Here is a 24,307-nt window from a genome sequence, read left to right on the forward strand (position 1 = left end):
TAATTCGAGATCGCAGATTTACAGGTCCTTAATTTCGCTGGCGCCCAGCAGCGCAGCTTTATAAATCCGACAATTTTGCGCGCGCGCCAGCGAGTGCCGAAGCGGAGAAACGCCCGCGTCGCGCGGAATACTAATTTCGCGCGCAAGGTTGTATGTAATTTGAAATCGCGCGAAAAAAAGTCGAGGTGAAAACGGCTGCGCAGGTCGTCGCGATCGATACGGGTGGGCGTGTATTTTTTTTCTCTGCGGCCGAAAGGATTTTGCACACGGGGGAAGCTTTTTTTATCCCTTTGTCGCAGCTTTGACTTTTCCCTCGTTGAAAGAGGAGAATGGGCCGAAACAAGCACTCCAATTATATCAAAAAGTTTCCACGCGGGGGCGGGAAACGAGAGGGGTACGAAGCTGAACATTTTTGTTAGAACTTTATTTTTGCGATGCTCGAATTTTCCAGAATTTTTTTTCGGCTCGGCAAAATTTATCGAAAGCGAATTGGAGGGAGTTGTGAATAAGGTCAAACAAGCGGCTTTCAGGAACGATTCAATGGATCAAAAGGATGAAAAATAATGCTATCGTGGATTCGTCCAGTTAAAAGCTCCTGTGTGCCATTTTAATTGCGGCAAAAAATATTTGCCTTGAGCTATGATCTCTCGTATCAGGGGATAAGCCGATGTATGATACTGAACACTACTTTTAATAATTGTATTCAAGCCCAGCTTAAAATAGCTGTCTAATAATTTTTCAGTAATCAAGTTGGCTCTCCATAAAAACCTTTATAGCCGAGCTTGTCCGCAGCTATTCTTAGCCGATAATATCAATAATGTAACGCACCGCGCAGAGAGCAGCATTCACTCGATATACGAAACAGCCGAAGCCCTTCGAAAAAAGGCTCTCTCTTTTAAAAATCGCGAGCTTCGATGAATATCAAGTGACGCGTAGCCTAGCGCGAATTCAAAGGCTGCAGGAGCGGAGGCGCATGATCTCCGCGCCTTTGGATTTATTCAAAAAAAGGCGTTACTTTCCGCGAGCGAGCTGATGCGCGCAGCCAGAGCAAGAGCAAACTTTCCCAATCTAGTTGGCTGGATGGGCTTCGCAAGCACAGACGCAGACGCTCTAGGTATTCCTCCCTGCTGCTACGGCGAGGAGTCGAGTAATATCGAGTTACCTCGTTAAATTGGAAACAGTTTGCCAGAGGAGGAAGCTGACCGCGTGCCCTTCAAGGCGTCTTTGTTTCTAACCCTTTTTCCTCTGATCTGCAAATAACATACACCTGTGGGAGAATTTTCGTACTCTTTGGAAGAATAAAATGCGAGGAAGTCATTTTGCTCGAGAACGTAAAAAAAAGGAAGAAACGGAACGGGCCGTGCCCGCAATGGAGATTGCCGGGGCCTAATTGTACCATTCCTCGGCTATATTTTTCCATCGAACTTTATGCTCCTCTCGACATAACGATCCGCCGAGATTCCCGCTGAACCATTTCCTTCGTGCGGTCCGTTAGAGCTAAACACAGCTAAAGAGCCGAGCAAAAAATGGCACTCGCTAAAATATTTTCATGCACACGAAATAATAACCTCCTCTGGTCAGCCAACGTGTGTACCGTTCGTTTCTGAAAAGGCTCTCTCTCTTTCTCTCTCTCTCTCTCTCTCTCTCTCGCGCGCGCTCTACATATTCGTCTTCTGCGCACGAATTGCTGCGCAGCGTAATACTTCCTCGTTCGGAGATTTTAACATCCTTTGGAGTTTGTAATTTGCCTTGATTCTCGCGCTCTCGCCTCTGTGCCTAGCTCTCCTATATACATAGATATACATGCACTCTCGCAGTTCGTGCCCCTTTCCATACACTCGCGGGAAAATTACCGGCGCATGCTAGAGAGACAGCGCGGCCTTGCACATTTTGCCTGCGAGGATGTAGTGTACCGATGCATCTTACGTGTGTAGGGACTATTATGTGTTTACCGTGGGCCCATTCTGGAATTTCTCGAGCTTGCTGATACTGAATGGTTTTTTGCTTTTACGTAGAGTATACAGAGCCAGATAAGTTTTCACGTGAAAAATCATAATTAATTAGCGTTGGTCTATTGGAGTTTGAGCACTCAGAAACTTGAAGCGAGAATATTTCCACATTTAACGAAAGGAATCCTTTGGATATAAATGGATTTCTTTTGCTCTTTCCAATGCGGAAAACTTCATGTCCATCTATTAGACACATGTAGAACGCAGCATTACGGTAAGGCCGTAAGTACAGAGGAAGAGAGAAATAGAGAGAAACGCTTCGTGTTTCAAAGCCGTGCACCGCAGCTGTCTGTTCGCCTCGCATGACTATACATCCACTAATTGTCCGCAATGCGCTGCAAAATGTTACAGGATGAAGACAGTAACGGCAACAAAGAAATAATCCATTTGCTCCCATATTAATTCATTCACCAGATTGCTCATAATTTTAATTTTACCATATATTCCAATCCGCATAAACCCAGTGCAAAAAGCAAATCATTTTCTGTATACTCTCAGCATTGCGTGATAATCTCCGCTACTCGAACTCATTACACGCGGCGTAAACTGCAGTTGTATGTACAGAGATATACGTACACACACGCGCGCGCAAACCGAGACACGTCTCCCGCGACGCTAATCGCCGGCGCCACTCTCGCAGCGAAAAATAATAATCGCCTGTCCGCGAGCTACGATTACACGGCGCCCTTATTAATGATCGTTTTTCAGCCGACGACGAGCAGCGCGCATCGATTGAAATACAACGCGCACGAGAGAAGATATAATTACGAGCTGTGTGTCTCGTAAACGGTGCGCTTCATCTTTCCTTGGTGAGTTATAGCGTAACCGCGGACTCGGAGACGGCCGACTTAACGTTTGCGACGGCTGTTTACCTTGTGTAATTTCGTAATGTGGATGGATGCGCTCCGTGGTTTTTATTTAATTGATGTTATTGGGGAGTAAAAGCTTTCGGTAGGATACGGAGCTGAGGGATATATAGACTGCGTGAAATATTGATCGGGCTGCGCCGAAATTTAAGGCGGCGCTCAGGATTAATGGAGCTATCGATGCTGTCGTTCGTGTAACTTTAATCCGGTCGATTTTATATCGAAAAGGAGAGTGACTCTATATTATAATACACGGCTTCTTGAATAATGTATGTGGTATTAAACTCTCCTATCATACGTCTAATACGATGAATAGGATTCAAAATTCCTTCGATATAATGAAAGTAGTTCAATTCAATTGTGTGTGTGTACGATCTTGAGCTAGTTCGGTATCGTTAAAATTAGAACGTTTCAGTTGTATATTTGTTGCTCCGCTGCATCGCGAGTCATCACAACAAACACAGGAGAATGCGATTGAAACCACAAGCGCAACATCCAGAAATCGACTCGTAACTGTTGCTGAGACGAATAAAACGGATCAAAAAGAAAACAATCGGGGTCGCTCGTGCGTAGCAGCGACCAAGCTCTCCCACACCGTTAATTTCGCAATACTCGGAGCGGCGGAATTTATACCCCATAAGTCTGAGCGTCCGCTGATAATTCGCAATAAATGCTCGCGCTTTAAGCACCAATCGCCATGCGAACGTTAATGCGCCTTTCTCCGGCGCGACGGCAGCAGACTTTCCCTTATTCGTTAAAGCTAGGACGCGCGTGCAGTGCAGCTTCCGCTTATTACTGGCTGCTGCTGGGCGTAGATTTAACAGCTGGATGATCAAATTCATGGGCGAGAAACGGGCCACTTTCTTCGAGGCTGTCGAGCTTGTCCCCGATGCGTCATGCTCTGGCCAGGGGTTAGGATGTAAACAGAAGCATTTGATAGGTCGTGAGTTTACATGCGATTTGAGTATTATGCCAAGTGGGTGGATTTTATCGCGCGTGGCATTCAATCAAGCGTATTAAATGAACAGTAATTACTCACGATCGTTATAAAATTATTATCGTCTGCGTCTCGTTCTTTACTGATTCAGCAGTTCTTTTGTTTACTCATGAATCTTGATGTCCAACGGGTATCTTTTTAAAATAAAAATAGCTGAATTGCTTTATCAATATTCGAAAACGCTTCGCTCCGGAATCCCTGACTCAGGCTTCCAAAGCTCACTGCCTTACACGCAAACTCCTCGGGGCGCCTGCAAATAAAACAAGAAAATGAAAAGGATAATAACAACTCCGGCGGCGTATCGCTCAACGTGTACTTACTCTCGCTTAACGTCGCGCTATATCCAGCGACGCTTAAAAAAGCCCCGGCGACCGTATGCGTGGGCGATCCTTATCCGCACACGCATCCTTCTTATCTTCTCCGCTTTATATTCGTACACACGCCAGCTCGCGGCCACGCGTATAGCTGTATACACGCGCGGCAATCATAGGATCGATTGATTTTTATGGCGCCCAACGACGAGGACGACGAGGACGACGTCGACGAGTGGCTCGTAAAACGGGCACAGGACCAAGTGCCTTATTCGCTCCCCTAGAGCGTGCGAGGCGTGCATGCGAGTTAAGTCAAGAGCTCCTTATCCGAGAGATGTGCAAGCGACTGCTTTGCTTTTTGCGAGCGATATGGTGTATATAGTCGGGCGCGTTGTTGGCGGTGGCTTAATGATTCATGGAAAGGCATGTAACGATATGTCGCTATGCGTAAGTACGTGTGACTCGGTATTAGAGGCGGTGGATCGAGTTAATGAAGAGGAGTTGCGCTTTATCTTGTATTGCACGACGCATGTTTGTTGCGCGTGTTTTGCGGAATCCGATAATTAGGCAGATGAGAGCAATTACGCGTGTTTGCCGCTGATTCGTTTTTCGATAAAAGGTATGCGCGCTTTATAGTTTCACTTCGCATAACGTCGTTTATACACAAGCCATATTCCTCACCTTCGCCGGCATCTCGGCCGTTCGAACCCTCCGTCGCCGGCTTTCCCTCGAAAAACAACTGCACCGGCGGCGACGTGCTCCTCCTGCATCTCCTTATTCGGCAGCGCGTTTTTGCAACCAACGACTGCTTCTTGTTCTATCTATATCTCTCTATTTCACCGCAGAGACGGGAGAATGACTCACGCGCGCATAATATAGTTGCGGAGTAAAAGTAGGGTGATATCCCGGCGCGAAATTAAATTACAAATTACGAGGATCGCGAGTAAGGAATAAGGCCGAGGGGCGAGCACCGCTAGCGGACGGGAGTGTATGAGAGCCCGAGTTTACGACTCGCAGTTCCGCTCGAGACTTGCGCGCAGTAGTGCGAGAGCTTCGGCTGTTTAGGGCGTTTATTTGCCTCTCGAAAATAATAAGGAGGGGGGCGAAGATGGTCATGAGCTAGCTGGCATAAGCCCTTCGTGGGGGATAGTAATGCGATTTTAGGACTAAGACGCTGACGCTGTTTGCCGCTTCGTTTTTCAACGATTCTTGGGGGGTGAATATAACTCGTTTCAAGAATTAACGGGGTTCAATCGCAGGCGTCCGAGTCACTTTTTGGTGTAAATATTAAATTTCACCGTCCGACTCTTTTCGCGACAAACGCATCCGCACATACGCGCACAAGCCGCTCAATGGAGCGTCACCGCATCTCTCTATCCTCGCAAAAATGTAAATAGCGTCTCCATACACACACTGCCTACGATTTCTCATGCGGCGCGTATCTGAGAAACTTTTTAAAAGTCAGTACAAGCCCGCAGCTTTTCATGTTTGCGGCTGCAGCACACATACACACATACACATAGCACACGAGACCGCTTAATGCGCACGCCTCGACGAGTCTCGTTTAATGCCCTTTACATATACCGAACGCATTGCGGAAAAATAAATAGGAGAGGAGAGAGAGAGGGAAAGTTGCGGACCCAAGTTTTCGCATTAGCCCCGAAAAAAATTGCAGCGCACCGGGAATTCTGGAAAACTTTCGCTATCCTCTCTCCCGCGGCCGCGTGTGGATATAAGACGGCGGCAGCCGAACTTGCGAATTCAAAAGCTTCCTTAAATTGCCCGGGGATTCGGCGCGCAGTAAAGTCGCGAGGCGATTTTACGGGCTCGATAGCTCAATGAGTGAGAGTGAGAGAGAGGGGGGGGGGAAGAAATAAAGAGTAGACGGCAAAGAGAGAGAGAGAGAGGGGGCAGGGTGTGCGCGTGTGCGGGGGAGCATTCGCGTCGACGCTCTATGGAGTTGCAAGAGAGCGGGTAAATTAGTTCCGGAAACTATTTCGAAGCCGCATTAACGTCCTGCGCGTATAATCTATAAGCCCCTTGTACGAGAGCCAGCAGCGCCAGGACAGAACCGAGCGCGTCGTCGTCGGCGGCGGCGGCGGCGGTGGCGGTAGCGGAAAGAGTGGAAACGGAGGTTTGGCAGCTGCTTCTTAATGGCGATCGGAATGTCGTCTAATTAAACCGAAATATTGATTCCGGCCGCTTGCCGAGGCGACGGTATTCCTCTCACTGGTTAGCTCTCGCGCGACGCGTGTCTCGGAGTCTGGTCAGCGCCGTGTCAGCGGGACCATTTTCTAATTAGACCTACCGAGGATCCTCCACGCAAGCTTTAAACTCCCCACCGGAGTGTGTGTTACGAGCTTTTGTTTGGGTCGCGCGAGTCATTGCGGCCGCTCTGGTGCGCTGTAAAAAAAGTTGAAACGAGGATGGTCATCCCCCCGCGCGACGCCGACCGATATTTCTTGATAAAAATGAAGTTTCTAATTAAGTTGCGCCGAAGCACCAAAGTCTCGATCGTTCCCCGCACTCGGCTAACGAACTTTTCGCCACTAAAAATATTTCACTTTACGACTTTGCCGCGCGCAGCTAACAGTGCGCCGAACGGATTTCTCTTCTGCGTGTATAACGAACTGCCGAGAGCGCCCGCGGAAATAAAAACTTACAACTGGAGCGAAGTCAACCGCGGACTTCTCGGCGAGTATATAGAATATACGGTGAAAAATCGCGCGCAGCAAGCTTGAAAGAAGTCGCAAGCTGCCGCCAGCTCGCTAATTATTTCCCAAACATCGCCGTAACTTTGGCGATCGTTAGCCCGGATATTTTCCCTCGCACTTATATATAGGTATATACAGGCGAGCTACTGACTGCTGTGTTTTTAGCCGTTAATGGGAATCACGTGAGGGTGAGGGAGGAAGTATGGCCGCGACGTCGACGACGAGGACGACTTATTGGCCAACTAAGCCCGATACAGCCGCAAACGACGTGTCCATCTGGCGTGCTAATTAGCAACTCGCGCGCGCGAGCGAACGACCTGTACGGAATATAACGTGGCTGCGCGCGTGTTCTTCCTGCAATATCGGCCCTTTGCTCTTCCTGTGCATAGCTTCGATGTCGAGCGTGCTGTTTCATCGGATGAGAGTCGCGTGCGCGTCGTTAGTTTACAAGCGTATTTAGCAGGGCTGAGGTGATGTTTCGAGAAGCTGTGTATACCCATACTCACGATCCGAACTCGTCTTCAAAGCTTATTCCGTTGTAAACCGCTTACTTTACGCTCCTATCGCCGAAGAATGTCTCAATTTCGTAAAAATATCCGCAATGCGAGGTGAATGAATGCGTTACACAGCGCCGCGCGTTTTGAAAAGCTGCTTATAATTACCCCAAGAACATCATCATTATCCCGCAGTCTCTGTTGCAACAGCATCAGCATTCAAGCTTACAACAACACTTAACATGCGCTATGCCTCTGCATAACTCTATGTAATATCCGCGGCGAACGAACGAGCGAACGCGAGGCAACGAAAGACTCTCGCCCTAGCCATAAATATTCAGCGAACGACGAGGCAAAAAAGAAAAGCCCTATGCGCCGGGAGAAAGTGAGGAGGCGAAATGCGCGCGCAGCCGATAGCCGAGCAATATCGATAAACGCGAACGCCTAGGTTGTTTATTATTGATGCGAGAGCTGTGCCGGCGGAAAAAATTGCAATTGGAGCGTCTGCCGATGCGAGCTCGTGCTCATATTTGGGCCAGCAATGTACCTATACTGTATAGTATATAGGCTCAAGAGCTTCATTTCGCCGGCGAACAATGGCCTCTCGTATACGCCGGTAGCTACGTCGGGTATGTCGGGAGGTATGGCGGAAGAGAGGGGAAAAAAGAGAGAGCCGCCGGTGGGATTGGATTATCATAAAGGAATTGCCGCCGGAGGTGAGATATATCAAGAGGAGACGCGCGCGGCGGCGGTCTATTGAAAGCTCAGGCGGCGCCAGGAACGCGCGCGCGTCTATCGAACAGCAGAGATCGTATTATATAGGAAAGAGTTTCCGTGTTTTTTATTCGAGGCCAAAAGTTGTTTGGACAGATATTGCGTCGAAAAAGGGCGCAGACGCCCGTGCGAGTTCGCACCGACGACGAAATAATTTATCCCTTAATTTTCGGAGCAGCCTCGCTAGCTATGTTATTCCCACCTGTCCCGCTGCGTACAGTAGAACAGTACAGAGTTATTCGAGCTCGAGCACATCCCTTAATAATCTCTCGAGCGAAATACGTCTAATTCCGCGCGTCTGCAATCGCCGACGGATTTAATTAAGTTTCAATTAAAAGCGCGGGAGGAGCTGGCGACAGACAGACAACCAGCCAGCCCAGAAGTCTCATTGTGACGTCTCTTTGTGATTGCAGGGCCGAGCGGAGACGATCCTCGAGGCGGCGCGACTCCAGCGAGGAGTGAAGCCCGAGGTACATGAAAGGTCATGAACTACTCTGAAGGTGAGTGATCGTTTGATCAACGCGCCTGGTTCCACTGGACTCGACGAATTTTCCCGTGCGTGATGCCTAGCTTTCATGCAGCCCCTTGCGCACACAGCCGCTCGAGCCTTCCCTGCATCACGCAAAGTTACGACTCACGCGCGTCTGCAAGACGTCGTCGTCGCGTCTAGCTGCAGTAGCGATATGCTCCGCAGCTTGTTGGGACGAGGACGAGGCAGCTATATACGCATGGAGCTTGGTACGCGAGCGAGCGAGCGCCGATGGAACAGTTCGGAAATTCACTCAACTAATCAAATACCGCTAAAACCGCTAAACAAGTTAGGTTAGCAATCTACGTGCCCTGAATAGGCAACTCGACTTGGCTGCCGCTGCATCAGAGGATGTCGTCGGTTTGCGCGCACTCCCGAGAGTGTGTGGCGCGGAGGTAATGCTCCGCTGCTTCATCTCTTTCGAGCTTTGTGGGCGAATAAGCGTTTCATTATTGATTCGACTGATTTGACTTCTTTCGTTGATGCAGTCTGATTGCAAAGTTGACTCGAAGGGCAGGAAACACTCGATGAAATTTAACTTTGAAATGTTTAAGCACCTTTGGACGCTGTACGTATTACATAGCGTGTAAGTCGACGATGAAATCAGCACGGTAAAATTGATAAAATCAAATTTTCAAACACAAGTTTAGATTATCAAAGTTACGTGCTAAATTGCAAATTACAAGTGGTATCCGTTGCAATTTTACGTTACCAACTTGCTTGTAATAAAAACGATAATCGATTGATAAAAGAAACAACGCAAAGCCCATAGGTGTATCAAGCTCAAACGGCCTCTCTATGGCAGCATCGCGTTTCTCTCTCAAAGAGACTGTATAGAGGATCGTTCGTCGAATTCCAAAAACGTCTCCTCGTCCCATTTACCCAGTCTGCACGTTGACCCGGAGCATCGCCAGCGCGCAGCTTCGTGCAGGCAGGCCAAGAACTCCAGGCGCATCTATACAGCCCGTATAACGTGATCACGCGTGATAGAGCGTTTTCCAGTTTAGCGAGAGGGTCCGCGGCGCTATACACTGCAGCAGAGCGAGGAGAAGAAGGTGAAAAAAGAACAGGAGGACGCCTTTGCATTGTGTTGAAAGAACTGATATCCCGGGTCTGCTGCTGCTGCTGCTGCCGCTATATGCTGCATTCAGATGCTAATACGAGCCGGCCATTAGAGCTCGTCCTCTATCTCTCTATCTCTCTCTTTCTCGTATCTGTTCGGCCGCTGCTACGTGAGCCTTATCTTCGCCTTTGTCCGTAAGACCTTCGCGCCTTGCTTAATATGTTGATTACTTTAGCCAAATACGCTCTCTCTCTCTCTCTCCCTCAGCAGCCTCGGTCTCGGTACAGCAGCGACTCTGTATCGCGCCCCCGCGACGCGGAACAGAGCTTTCCCTGTGGCTGTGGGGCTGAAGAAGGGAGAGTTCTGTAATGAAGTTGCATACGTTAAATGCAATTGCGAGAATACATTCGGTCCTGGATGCGAGTGCGTCTAGACCTGCTCCCGCAAAGAAAACCGCTCACTTTCCTCTACCTCGCGACACCAGGCAAAAGAAACGTCCCCCGCCGTGAAATTTTTCGCGCGGCAGCCTTAATTCATCGTCGGCTCGTCAAACGAATTTGAGTCTGGTCTCCTCGCAGCAGCAGCAGGTTCTCGCTTTAACGAGGTTATCGGCGGAAGCGCTGTGGTCTCCCGTTTGAACGCATGGTCGAACGTCAGAGAGAGAACCATACGCCTCTCCCTTACTTTCCGCACTTGTAACGTAATTACGTCGCTGTTGCCCGCTGTGCCGTATGGGAGAGTCAAAGGCCTGGCGGATTTCTACCGCGGCCATGTCTTTTGCATATAGCGAGTCCGCCGCCGCCGCCGCCTCGTGTTTTAGCTTTGTGCGCAGAACGTCGAGTAGGCTACTGTTTGTTTTGACGATTGCGCGCGCGCGAAATTAAAACGATGAAAGGTGGCGAGCGGCCGGCATCCGGAAGATCCTTTGCGGGAAAAGTCGCGCGTAATTAGCGTAATTAGAGCCGTTTGTCTTTGTCGGCGTGGTCGGGGGGTATAGCTCGTCGTACAGATACACTGGAGGCTTTTTATTCGCTTTCTTAATGGATGCACAGTGGAAAAATAATGCGCTCCGCGCTTGCAAAAAATGCAGCTCGTTTATGGCTTGGAATGAAAAGTGCGCATAGATGCACGTCGATCAGTAAAATAGCGTGACTAACGCGATAAACCCCCCTCCCGTAAATACCGCGAGATTCGATAACCCGCGCGGTCCCTTCATTATCGAGCGGCCAGACCATTGTTCCGCGAGCCCCTCTCTCTCTCTCTCTCTCTCTCTCTCTCTCTCTCTCTCTCTCTCTCTCTCTCTCTCTCGCTCGTATAATTGAATTCCCAAGGTAGCTCGATCCCGGCACTGCATCGCTGTCTCCCGTTCGACGATCGATCCACCTCGGATGCGCGATCTCTATCCATCTCTTTCTTCCGATTTACCAGCGCCTCGCGACAGTTCCGAAATAATCATACACGTTTATCCGCACATGTCTCGCGTCCGCTAAACGGTCGGCTCGCGGCAATATGACAAACCTCACACCCCTTAAAAAATCAACCCCTCGATCAGTTATGTTAATACACAGACACACGCGCGCGACTCCACCCCACCGGGGCAGCGGGCGCATGACGGCGACGGCGAACCTCGTGTGGAACGTCGTTACAACTCCCGCGACCACAGTGCGGGCTCGCGCGCGAGAACTGGCATGACTGATGACCGACCGGCATCGGCGGGAGCCGATTTGTCAATAGCAATCGCTGCCGTCGACGCTATACCGCCGCTGCAACTGATGGCGCGACATCGATTGCACGCCGCCCAAAAATCTCTGGCTGCGACAGTCGCGCGGGCGCGCTAATTTAAGCCGAGTCACGAACGAGGATCGCCGTCGCCGTTGCCGCCGCGGTGCTGACGGATTATACACGTGTTACACACGAGAATTTAGAGGCCTGTACCGAGGGGCTGGGAGGTGTGCGCTACTGTGGCCGAGTTTCCCGAGAGGAATGCATGCGTGCGCGTGCGCTCGCTAGAGAGAGGGACCAACGTGATCTGCCCCTGGTTATGTATTGCCACCACGAGATGAATTGATTATCCGCTTGTACTAGTAATTTCGGACATTCTGATTACATTTAAGCGCCAATACGTGATATTGCAAACGCAGCCGCTAAAGGAAGAAACCCTTTGGATAGTCCAACGGCAAAAATCCAATCAGGGGTAGCTCGTGACCCACTTCTGCCGGCTGGGGTAAAAACCAACGAACTCGAGGGCACGGAGGAGAAAACAAAGCGCTCGACGAATTAATGCTTAGCCCACGCACATCCGTAGCCGAGCGTCGGAGAACAACGAGGTGCGCCGATTCGTTCCACAACTGTGCGCATAAGACGCGCGGCAGAGAAGAATGCGGCATTCAGAGACGGAGAGCAGGTTACTGGCGCGACGTCGACGTCGTTACGAGACAATTCACATGCAAATGCAAAGTACCAATTTTCCCTCTCCGTCTTGCCGCTTTCGAATTTGAATGTCTCCGACAGAATAGGCTTCACAAGACACCAGCCAATAATTTTAAAGAAGTACATAAAACGCCTAGCACATGTAGCATAAGTAACTTCTAAGAAACCTAAAATCAGAACGAGCGCGAAGATAAAGACTAGCAGATCCTTCTCCAGATGCGCATAAGAAGCCACGCGATGTGCAGTGCGGAGGCGCGTCTAGAAGCCCCCGCACGTCGACTCGGTCCAGTGGAAAAAAGTTGCGGAGCACTTGTGCTCGAGGTCGCGCGGAGGCGAGTGGAAACAATGCCGTTGCAGCCGCCCTCGGCGATGTTAACAATGCCCGTTAGACTCATTCATTGCGCGCCGTGTTTGTATAGAGCCGAGGGAGGCTGTGTAGGTGCAGCGCGCGAGAACGCGATGGATGAATGCAAGCGTGTGGGTTTCGTGATCTACGCATATTACACACGGGCGCGCGTGATCGACTCGAGTGTTTTTGATACGGATCTTTCGCCTAGTCGGGTTTTTACATAGCTCTCGGGAAAGTACGCCTTGCGAAAGATGATAATAACGTACTCGTGGTCTTAAGAACGTTTTCCTTGCCTTGATGCCTGATTTGACATGCTCGGCTTACGTAATATACGAAAATATCTCGGAGAGTTGCGCTGAAAAATTCCGGGCATTTGAGAAACTCTCATTAAATCGGATTTTTCGCAAAATTCGTGCCAAGTCGAGAGCCCTCCGAAAAAATCTCGCTCGCGCATTTTGAAAATTCAGCGTGCACGGCGTCGCGCGCGATGAAAAAAGACAGTTGGCCGCGCGAGAGAGCTTTGCAAAGGGGTGTCGAAACTCCTGGATAAAGATGGAAAAGAGGTCAGACGAGGAATATAAAGGGATTCCCTTACAAGAAAGAAGAGAGAAGAAAAAAAGGAGCGCCGAGAAGAAATATCGCATTGTCGCGTACAACGCATCTCTTACCGTCTTTTCTCCTCGGCGCGCGCAAATGGAAAATAATGCGGTTCGCATTAATGAGGGGAGCTGAGTCAGTCGAGAGATAGAGAGAGAGAGAGAGAGAGAGAGAGAGAGAGAGAGAGAGAGAGAGAAAGAGTGAGAATGTACGCGAATCTTTCTCCTTTTCTCCAGATCCCCCTGACCTCCTTTCTCCCTCGCAAGCCTCCCGCACAATGAGAAGAGCGAAGAAGAGGAGCAGAGAAAGGGAGCCGGCCAGGCAGAAGGGAAGAAACTAAAATTTTCGCGCGCGAATTTTTCCCGATCTCGCGCGCGGTAATTGAGGAAGTTTCGTTTTTCTAACGTAGTTTCAATTATACTCCGGCGCACCTTTTTCGCAATTATAAAACCGGCGGAGCGCGCAAGGCGCAATAATTACGAGCGTAATGATAACAATAATACGACGATGAAAAAAAAGAGCCGGAAGGAGGCGCTGGAGGAAAATCCGCGTCGGCGTTCGTTAATTTTTCGCTTTAAAGACGGAAGCGCAGGTGGAAATGACGCGGGAAAATGAAGGACCTGACGAGAGACACGCGTCTTGTAATAAAACGATGAAAAGAAGGAACGTTGAGAGGAGAGATGAAGAGGAGGATGATGAGGAAGGTGGAAGCGGCCCGAAGAGAGAAAAAGAGAGGGGAAAAAGGGAAGAGCCGCCGAGGAAAGTGTCCGAGCGAAGCTGTACGATAACGAGTCGCATTGTGTCCCACGACTGCTGCGACTGAAATTTTCCCTCTTTCTCTCACTCCCTCTCGTTTTATTTGCCAAGCTGGATTTATCGTCCGTTTACTCAACGAGTAAACTCTCTTCTGTTTCCTTCTTTCTTTCTTATTTCGAACGATGTCCACCCACTAACACGTATTTTTCTGCTCTTCCAGACGGTTTTTGACTTAGCCACAAATCTACTTGCGAGTTTACCTTCGGTTTTCTCGCTTTTCGATGGCACTGCGGCGTTTGAACTCTCCTCCACCCTTTTCAAGCTTCAAGCTGCTGCGGCATTGCTTCTTTCAGTGATACTTGGGTGCGATTCGATATTTAAACTTACTTTATTGATAATATTTACTGGAAGCATTTATCCACGACAATGAAAGAAAAAATAATAAAAGGGGGAATAAAAATACCCGCCACCTGCCGGAAATGAATACCATTCCTTGATCTCGACACTCACGGGAGTCGAAACGCCGCATCTTCCCACCCGCCCTCTGAATATATAGCCGGATAAACGGGTACACAAGACGACATAACTTTTGATTAAAATTCAAAAGAATATTTTTCGTCCTCTGTTTCGTCGGCGCAGCACCTCCAAAAGCTGCAAGTGTCGCGAGAAGATTGACAGAGTTGCATAATGCAACTCCTCTGGTTCATGACATTTTTATGAGGCTTGGGATTCGTTGGACAATACGACCAAATCACGGCCGTCCGTATGTGCATACCTGAAAATGCATAGGTTTTTTTTTAAATGCTACGACGACAACAATAGACTCTTATTTACGTGAGAAATTTCTGACTTCCGTAGAAACATCTTTCAACTATACTAGAGCATAATAGAAAGCAATCAAGTTCATCACTGAAAGAGCAAAAATTTTGACAGCAAAAAGTCTATAATATTCATAGGCCCGCGGTTAAAGAAAAAAATTGCAGAGAATGTGAAAAATGAATGAAATCTTTTTTCTCAAAAAAGCCCAACAAAAACAACTAGAACTTATACTGCCATAGAGCACGAAACCTCCTCCGTTCTGCGACGTATACGACTAGTCTCTTTACTTTTGCTTTCGTTTGCGCAAGCTGTCGCCCGTTCGTACTCTTTTTTTTCTCCTGCGTACGACTGACAAGAAATTAATGTTATTACCGTCATTGAGACGCGGGGTGTCCAAGGAATCGACGACCCTTTCAAAGCTCCTCCCTCGCCGTGTCTTTAATTTGCGTTCTCGGTCAAGGAAACCTTTTTTCAAGCTTCTGATGCAGGGGGGAGTATTTTTTAAAGGCAGTCTGAAAACACTTGCTTGGTCTTAGAGAATTTTTAAACAGTACGCAATCAAAAAAAGGGCTGAACACGGAACATTATATAATAACATCGAAAATCGAACGCATTAAAGAATTAAATTTCCAAATGAGTTTCGGCAGATTACTACGCTACATCCCTTGATTTGGAGCGACGGAGAAATTACGGCGGGTTCGGCAGCGATTCTTGAGGCACGTTTGCTCCCGGAATTTTTATATCGATTGCCTCGATTCGCTCGCGCAAGGGTTTCTTCTCTCATATTGACGCACGGAATTCTCAATGAGCCGCTTTGGCACGTTTCGGAAGAAAGTGCGATGACGCCGGCCGAATCGCGAATAAGGAGGGCAAAAAAGCTGCTATATTACGCTCGAAATTACAGCGGACGCGTAACCGTACGAACAGAGATAAACTTTTAATACGGACATTCCATGGAAATTAAGGATGAAGCAGAATGTATTATTATCCACAGTTGATTATTGTTGGTAGGAGGAAAATCAATTGATGGGATGTAGTCTGAAAAATTCCACGATATGTTTTACTAATTTTTGAAAAATGCAGCATTATCATAATTATTATGACTGTTACGAAATAATAAGTCCCGACGAATGTTTTCATTGCATCACACGACATGATAGTGTAACGCACGGAAGGTAAATTTATCCCTCGCTGAAGAAAAAATAAAGCCTTTATACTTACTACACCCACGAGCGCCTCTCTAAATTAACCGGAGTGAAGGCGGCAGCGTCCCGAGTGCATTTATACAACTCTCGAGGCGATTGTTGCTTCGCACGGAGGGTATAAAGTTTAGGGAAATGCTTCGGACACAAAAATCCTCTTGCTTGTACACGACGCACCAAAGTAAATCTTGCAAAACGCGCGAAAATAACGAAATAAAGTATCTGCGTGATTTAAATACGCGCAATTTATACAACCGTCCACAACAACGGTGACTAGCAGCTTTGGAGAAGAAAGTAAAAGCTGGCGCGTGAGAAATGGCTCGTTCAGTCGCATTATCGCCTCTTTCTCAGACGAAGCAGTAGCAACAGCGCGCGTCGGACTTATCGCCGCCGAAGGCAGCTTGGGATTCCGAGAGGCAACGTCCAGCTCGACATAGGCCCGACGTCGGCTCCGGAGAGCCGTTAAGATAGCCGACGAGGGCAGCTCCGAGCCAACGACGTTGCCATCGCCGCGAACTGTGAATTGCTTTGTTTTCATACGGAGCTTTGTTGTCGACCAATCTTATCTATACTCGCTTATTAATGGATATGTGTATAAATAACGCGTGCTACTTAGACCGAAAGAAAAGCCGATTGAAACCTTCCTCGATTCTCCCCGGCTACTTGTCTCGCTTGATAAAATTATTCCCTAGATTTTCTCTCCGCTGAAAAATTCTGCAGAGCTTGATAAATAACGTCGTATCATCTCCGCTGAATTTATTTCCGCACGCGCGCGCCGCGTATCATCATACTCGAGGAAACGTATCAAAGAATTTTCGAGCAGCTACTCCTACGCTACTGCAGCAGTAGTAGTAGGCCAATGAAGAATTTCGAATGTATATCACGGGGTATCGCGGCGACGAGCGTACGCGACCTGGTTTCTCTCGACGGGGAGGTATCTCTCTCGCGCGTTCGCTGTGCTAATGCACGTATCGTCGTCTCCGGCTTCACCTGTAGACGCGTGCCGCCGCCGCCGCCGCCGCGCTCGGAAAGCTCGTATTCTTTTATCTATTTGCACAGGATAGCGCGGATTTTTATTCGAGAGGCTCTACTCCGCGAGCTACTGCCGCTATACTTCTTCTGCAGCTGCTCTGCTTTATGTGTGCGTTAAGGGAAGGGGAGAAAAAGATTGGACTACCTCGCGCAGCTGTATATTATCCCGGATAGAGAAACGTATACATAATGCACAGGCTTTGTCGTGCGAAATTGAGGAATTGAATTAACGATTTTCGTTTAAAATAATGAAATTGTGAACTCGCGCATGCGACAAAGAAAGATTCGATTTATCTTTGCAATCAGCGAGAGACGCGTGCCTCATTCATCACGAGTAGCATGTATGCATTTTTGCGACGCTTTACAGATGAACGATTCAATCGGAGTGACAATTGCGCGGCAAACAACAATGCGCGCATTCTCTCACGTCTGTGTGTGGAGGACGCGTTTCATCGGTTTGTTGGCGAAAATCATTAATCATTAAAACGGCCGCGCCGATTTTCGATGACTACGAGCGGATAGCAAGGGCGCGGCAGTTGCATTATTCTGCATTGTTAACGACGCGCTTTGATTGCGCGACGAAGTGTCTGCTGATATAACTTGCGGGTTGCAGTATTGAACTGGTGGGATTTTCAACAAATTGTTTTCATTTTAACTTCATACCTTCGTAATTTTTTTTCACTCCATTGTTACATTAATCTTCCTTGATTTATATACTGTTGGAAATATAGTTGGAACGTAACTTGGGCTATTTTGCTCTTCAGATTTTTTATTTCCAACAAAATGTGCACTGCATATTAAATCATTTGAAGTTGGTGACCACGATGAACCGTCAGGACTACAAAAAATTAGTTGAAAACGTTTTGTTCAATATTTTAATTTTATTTTGAAAATCATAAAGGAGGTTATGTTTATGTTGATGCGTACTTGACTCTCCGGATAGCAGAAATACACCTTCTTCTTTGCTCCAGTTTGTAACTCATCCGAGGAAATCTGAAAAATCTACAGTTGCTATTGGTAGCTGTATTTTTACAGTTAACTACACAGCATGTTGAGCCGCCCATTTTACTGTCTACACTTATTTATTTACGAAATATTTATTGTTTAATATACGAAACACGACGAAACGCTAAGAAATATTACGACGCAAATCCCACGCTGTTGCATGAATCCGTCACCAGTAGCGCCACTTACCCCCGAATACACATGCAGTCATGTGTTCACGCGAACGCCTCCCGCTACTCGACTCTCTGGCCTGGCAGTCACAGATCGGCCCTTTAGCCTCTCCGCACTGAAAGTGACCCTCAAAATCCGCGGAGTAAAACTCCTAGAGGGGGTCGTGGCAGTCTAGGAATGATTATAAAATCACTCCTAACCGTATTGGCCTGAAGCCACGAATCGCCTTGTCTATTCGGGCATATGAGTTACGTCCGGAACATATGGATTGGTTCAGAAAAAATCAACAGGCTTTGCAGTCAACTTTGATGTTAACAATTCAAAACAGTATTAAGAAAATTTAAGGCAACCAATATCTTTCCAGTTTCAAACGTTATTCTATGCTAAGCTCGCACAAATAATAGCAATGAAATGTTTCCGCATTTTAATTCTTTCAATTCACGTAAGATTAATTCCAGCTCGCCTTCACCCAACTGTATACGAGAATCGAGACTGACAGATGGACATTGTACGCAAAAAATGCGCTGGAAGAGCGCAACGCGCGCGTCGCGGACTGGACAAGGAAAGCTAACCCGATTCTCGGGGACGCCGCGATTAAATGCGACACGTCGCGATAATGCTTGTAAATCGAGCGAATTATGCCAACAGGGTGACGAGGATGTGACGCTGGAGCGTGAGATTAACGTACGCGCACAATTTGCATGAGATCGTGAATGCAGCGGAACGAGACCTGCAGGCGCTAGAAAAGCCATGGCGCTTTTCCTATGCGAAGCGCGCGACTTCTTTCGGTGCGGCTTTCTTTTAGTTTTGCGAGTCAAAGTGTTCGTTAGGTGGTCGCATGAATGAGCATTCGTATTGAAAGTATAAATTTTATTCTTATTTATGTGATAGAATGTGCAGCTCTGATTTGTCATGATAAATTGGCTCGCTCTAAATCAGCTTTCTGTTATATTGTATTTCACGTGGGCTTTTATGAACGCCTTGAATAAGCACATTTAGTTCTTTGAGTATATATAGTATTTATTGGTCAGTGAATATTTTATACATTTTATAGTCTTTTTCGCATCTTCTTCTTCCTGAAAATGATGGTAACAGAAGTTTTAAGATATTTCCAGTCATTTAATTACTGGCTGTGATCTGAAACATAAACGAAGAAAGTTTATAAAAGATTTATAACAAAACAGTAGGTATGTTTTTTTTTCTAAATCTATCAATCATTTGCACGATGATCAAAACTACATGCTATTACAGCGCAAAGTCTATTCTAAAGTTACGCGTAATGCATTTGTTCAACTTACATATATTCCTGCAATGCAAGTCACATTCTGCTTCAGTTCGAAATCCATAAAATGGCGGCAACTCTTGACCGTAGAATGGTACGCAAGAGTTTGTGTTTTCTATAAACTTGTAAAAAACTTTGCTGTTTGAACCGCCATTGAACATAATGCTACGTTTACGATGACTTAATTGACCAAACGGAGTATTGCATCGCGATTTATCATTCGTAGCTAGTTGGAAAGGTACAGCTAAAATAATACAAAAAAAATCAATATTTTTTGTACAATAATATGCAAAACGCGAAAACTAATGTTACTGCAAGGTAGAACTTACTTGCTGTAGCCTCTTCGAATAGAATAACGAAAATGACTGCAAAAGCCAGTAGCACGGTAAAGGCTTTCATTTTGGATAAATGATAAAGGCACTATCTTACTCCAACTGATACTTTTTTACCAATGATTCGTATCATCGGCAGTATTCTTTTTATAGTCAAATTCAAGTAGAGAATACATTGTAAGTCTTATCGCTTAACTTGCCACATAGCTTGAAGTAAATAACAAAGGTATATTTGATTTTATAGGCACGCGTTAAAGTTTTCGTAATGGCCTAACGATAACGTACATTGCAACACATTTAAAGTATCAGGAACAATTTTCTTTGTTCAATTCTAAAATGAAATATTTGTAATATGTTAATCATGTTTTCTTTAAACTTGAATGCTTCATTTTTTGAAGAATTTACTTGTGGCTAAACAGGAACTGCCGGTGTTACGTAACATCAATATGGTGATTTAAGTATACTCATGTAAAATATTTTTGAAACCTTTAAAAAATCATTCAAAAGTATGTTATACGGTGTTGTTTGGTTTTACAAGAATATCTTATCACTTTTGCTATGAGTCATTTCAATATATCACTTCCTTCATTTGCCTAGCTCACGACAAATGTTAAGGTATAGATATCTATTTTGCACGTGCACTGTTTAATAGAAATATACACTTGTAAGACTTTGCAGTCCGATTTAAAAAAAAAATGAAGGGAACTTTTAAATTTCTATTTCTGGTAGTAATATTAGTATTTTTACGGAAAATATTCTCGGCGGTAAGATTTTTTAAATAACTTAATAAATCATTTAATATAATTTAATAAATATACAACTGTTACAATGCCGCTACCCTAAGCGGGTTTGGGCGTTGTCGTCCAGATCGGACGGGTGGGTGCCGATCACCACTACACAGCGCGTCCTTAGGTTGCGGATAGAGGAACAGCCCCTGAGAAAGAGGTTAGCTGCGAATAAATTGAATAAGCAGCTGCGGACAGCCGATAGGAACAGGTGTGGGTGTGATGAGCCCACACTGTCGAACGCATTCATCTAGAAACACTACGCAAGCACCACAACAAAAAAACACTTCACATTATCTCTTATCTCTCAATCTATCTCTTTCATCACACATTACAAAAATGGGCAAAAATCCTGCTGCCGAGGAGGATGCGGAAGCGATGACAACTGCCCCGAAAGGGGATTTGTAGAACGATTCGTCACCTGGTCTTACGCGGTAACGATGCCAGCGAAGTCGCGCTGCCTTGCAGGGGGGCGTTAGGATGCGAGAATGAAACCGTAGTGTGTCTGACGACGAGTTGACACTGTCCTCGTTAAAGTCGAAAAGCTCTCATACTTAGTTCTAGAGAGGTATGGGGGTTATCACCTCTAGAACGGTGGACTCACCTGCGATCGAAACAGGATCCGAAGCGCGCGGGTTTAACATACTATCATGGCTCAAAAAAATCAAATCCGAACCAAAAGGGACTTAAGGGTCGGAACTTGGAATGTTCGCAGTCTATACAGAGCAGGCGCGTTTAAAGAACTCGTAAAGGAAGCTGATAGGTACAGTCTAGATTTGGTAGCAATACAGGAATCGCGGTGGCCAGATGGCGGAGTACTAGCATCGGGTAACTTCACGTACCTGTATGGGGCCGGGAGTGGGGAATTTCTAGGCACCGGATTTCTCGTAAGCAAAAGCATCATACATTCGGTTAAAAGTTTCAAATCCGTCAATGATAGGCTCTCGTACATCATTATCGAAGGTGAATGGTATAGATATGTATTTATTAATGTACACGGTCCTACGGAGGACAAATAAAAGAAGCTAAGGATCTCTATTACGAAACTTTAGAGCAGGTAATCGACCAGTTCGCGTCTTACGACACAAGAATAGTATTAGGCGATTTCAATGCTAAAATAGGTAGGGAGGAAATGTTTAGGCCTACTATAGAGAAGGAAAGCCTGCACGAAGCCAGCAATGATAACGGTATTAGGGTCATACATTTCGCGGCGGCAAAAGATCTTATAATCAAAACTACGTGTTTTAAACACAAGGACATACACAAGGCAACGTGGACATCGCCGGACGGGGCTACACAGAACCAAATTGATCATTTCCTCATTGAAAAAAGACTTCATACTAATGTTCTCGACGTAAGGGCTTACAGAGGGGCAGATAGCGACTCGGACCACTTCCTAGTAGTAGCCAAATTAAGAGCTAGACTAGTAGCGAATCAAAATAGTAAGCGAGCAAACAAGGTAGAAAGCTTCGATATTGAGAAGCTACGAGATAGAACAGAGCGAATTAGGTACCAAATAGAAATTAATAACAGGTTTCAGGCACTTGAAGAAGCAAACACATCGCCGGGGGGGAATGACGAACCGAATAGCTTATGGGGGGACATCGAAAAAACGGTAAAAGAGGCCGCAAACAAAGTACTGGGTAAAAAGAAAAAGCCAAAGAGCAAACCATGGTTTGACGAAGAGTGCGAACTCTGGTTTGAAAGGCGCAAAAAGGCTAAATTAGATAGCTTACAAAATAGAAGCGATAGGACCGTAGAAGAGTATTCTAACGTAAGGAAACAGACGAGCGCGACCTACAGAAATAAGAAGCGGGAGTATCAAAAGAATCTTATTAGGAGAATAGAAACTGACAGTAAGTAAAATAACCCCCGCGAAATGTACAGAGGGATTAACGCTATCAGAAAGGGTTTTAGGAGTAGAGCGCAATTGATGAAGGACGAAAACGGGGACCTCGTAACAGATGACAACGAATTACTGTCGCTGTGGACAAATTATTTCGATAAATTATTAAACGTGCACGAAAATAGCGAAGAATTAGGGGACGAAATTCACACTGCTGAACTCCACGTGGAGGATCCGAGCTAGCAAGAAGTAGAGGCCGCGATTAAAAAACTAAAAAACAACAAAGCCGCGGGAAATGACTATGCCAGCTGAGTTACTCAAATATGGGGGCGTCGAGCTCACCCTGGTAAAAATAACTTATTAAATCCGATTCGAAAGATAATAGGGTTTAATTGGATTTCTTAATCGGAAATTACCGAATTAAAACCTATTTAATCGATTAAAATCTTTTTAATCTGATTATAAGTTTTAGTCGGTCTTAATCGGATTTAAACAGTTGTGTTTTTAAATAAAATGTTATATTTGTTGAAAAATACAACTGATTGAATCCGATTAAAACCGACTAAAAGTTATAATCAGATTAAATAGATTTTAATCGATTAAATTGGTTTTAATTGAATAATTTCGAATAATTTCCGATTAAGAAATCCAATTACAACCTATTACCTTTTGAATCGGATTTAATAAGTTATTTTTACCAGGGCACTTTCAAAATCTATAAAGTAGTATGTGCCATCTGGAAAAATGAAACAATACCCGAAAATTGGAAGGAATCTATCATTTTTAAAAAGGGGGATAAGACAGACTGCAATAACTATAGGGGTATCTCACTTTTAGCAACGTGCTACTAAGTTCTGTCAAACGTAATACAAGCTAGACTCACTCCATTCGCGGAAGATATAGTAGGAGATTTTCAGTGCGGATTTTGGCGCAACAGATCGACGAGCGATCAAATGTTTACCATAAGACAGTTGTTAGAGAAAAAGTGGGAATTTTGCGAAACCATACACCAACTATTTATAGATTTTAAAAAAGCGTACGACTCTATTAAGCGAAGCAAAATGTATCAAATTCTAGTACTTCTCGGTGTACCGAAAAAACTCGTGAGATTAATTCAAATATGTCTGAACGGAAGCACGGGAAAGGTCCGAGTAGGCGGTAATGTATCAGAACCCTTCATGATACGCGATGGTTTAAAACAAGGGGATGGACTCTCTACGGTGCTGTTCAACTTAACGTTAGAATATGCCGTTAGAAAAATGCAGGTTAGCCGGGTGGGGCGCAACGCTTAATGGAACAACGCAGATACTAGGCTACGCAGATGATTTGGATATACTGGGGGATTGTAGGGAAACGGTAGCAAGAAACGCGGAAATCCTCATAAAGCGGTGGAGTATACAGGGTTAGAAGTGAGTGAATCAAAAACAAAGTACATGATTGTGGATAAGCTAGGCATCTGCAGAGGGGGGAGGAAGATCTCAGAGTTGGGAATTTTACTTTTGAAAAGGTTAGCGAATTCAGGTATCTGGGTACGACCATAAATGATAGAAACGAGATTAATGTCGAAATAAATAAGAGACTCCATTCGAGTAATGCTTGCTTCTACGCCGTGAGTAATTTACTTAAGCCGAGGCTGTTGTCTAAAAACGTTAAAATAAGAATATACAGGACAATAATACTGCCGGTGGTTCTGTACGGGTGCGAAACGTGGGCTCTCACTAAGCAGGCGGACAACCGTTTTAGGGTATTTGAAAATAAAGTCTTGCGAAAAATATACGGGCCGAAGAAAGATGAGGAAACCGGGGAATGGAGGAGACTACACAATGATGAGTTACACAATCTGTACGCGTCACCAAATATTAACAGAATAATAAAATCGCGCAGATTGGGATGGGCAGGGCACGTAGCGAGAATGGGAGACGACCGTACGGCAGCACGTGTCAT

At 46.0% G+C, this 24,307-nt stretch overlaps 3 protein-coding genes across 8 annotated transcripts in view; 1 reads left to right on the top strand and 2 right to left on the bottom strand.

Moving 5' to 3' along the window:
- LOC100121944 (teneurin-m) overlaps positions 1-24,307 on the top strand; it is a 565,536-nt gene that overhangs the window by 146,895 nt on the left and 394,334 nt on the right. For all 6 annotated transcript variants that reach the window (XM_032598389.1, XM_032598382.1, XM_032598379.1 and 3 more), the window contains one exon: positions 8,579-8,665. The gene's annotated coding sequence lies outside the window, so the exon portion shown is untranslated. The remainder of the gene's footprint in view (positions 1-8,578; positions 8,666-24,307) is intronic.
- On the bottom strand, positions 17,545-18,234 carry LOC107980648 (THAP domain-containing protein 4-like). Its single transcript, XM_016981640.2, has 2 exons — positions 17,870-18,234; positions 17,545-17,780 (listed from the first exon to the last, which is right to left on the bottom strand). Exons 1-2 carry the CDS (start codon positions 18,004-18,006, stop codon positions 17,621-17,623), a joined length of 297 nt encoding a protein of 98 aa, XP_016837129.1. The 5' UTR covers positions 18,007-18,234; the 3' UTR covers positions 17,545-17,620.
- LOC100120682 (venom protein Y) lies at positions 19,118-19,829 on the bottom strand. The gene is made up of 3 exons (NM_001161696.1): positions 19,730-19,829; positions 19,417-19,644; positions 19,118-19,255 (listed from the first exon to the last, which is right to left on the bottom strand). Exons 1-3 carry the CDS (start codon positions 19,797-19,799, stop codon positions 19,242-19,244), a joined length of 312 nt encoding a protein of 103 aa, NP_001155168.1. The 5' UTR covers positions 19,800-19,829; the 3' UTR covers positions 19,118-19,241.

Source organism: Nasonia vitripennis, chromosome 1 (assembly GCF_009193385.2).
Source record: "Nasonia vitripennis strain AsymCx chromosome 1, Nvit_psr_1.1, whole genome shotgun sequence".
Taxonomy (NCBI): domain Eukaryota; kingdom Metazoa; phylum Arthropoda; class Insecta; order Hymenoptera; family Pteromalidae; genus Nasonia; species Nasonia vitripennis.

Coding starts and splice junctions, on each gene's coding strand:
- LOC107980648 (XM_016981640.2), bottom strand. CDS start 18,006: ATGGGCGGCTCAACATGCTGTGTAGTTAACTGTAAAAATACAGCTACC. Junction 17,781..17,869: donor TCTGCTATCCGGAGAGTCAA/GTACGCATCAAC, acceptor AATTTTTTGTAG/TCCTGACGGTTCATCGTGGT.
- LOC100120682 (NM_001161696.1), bottom strand. CDS start 19,799: ATGAAAGCCTTTACCGTGCTACTGGCTTTTGCAGTCATTTTCGTTATT. Junction 19,645..19,729: donor ATTCGAAGAGGCTACAGCAA/GTAAGTTCTACC, acceptor GTATTATTTTAG/CTGTACCTTTCCAACTAGCT.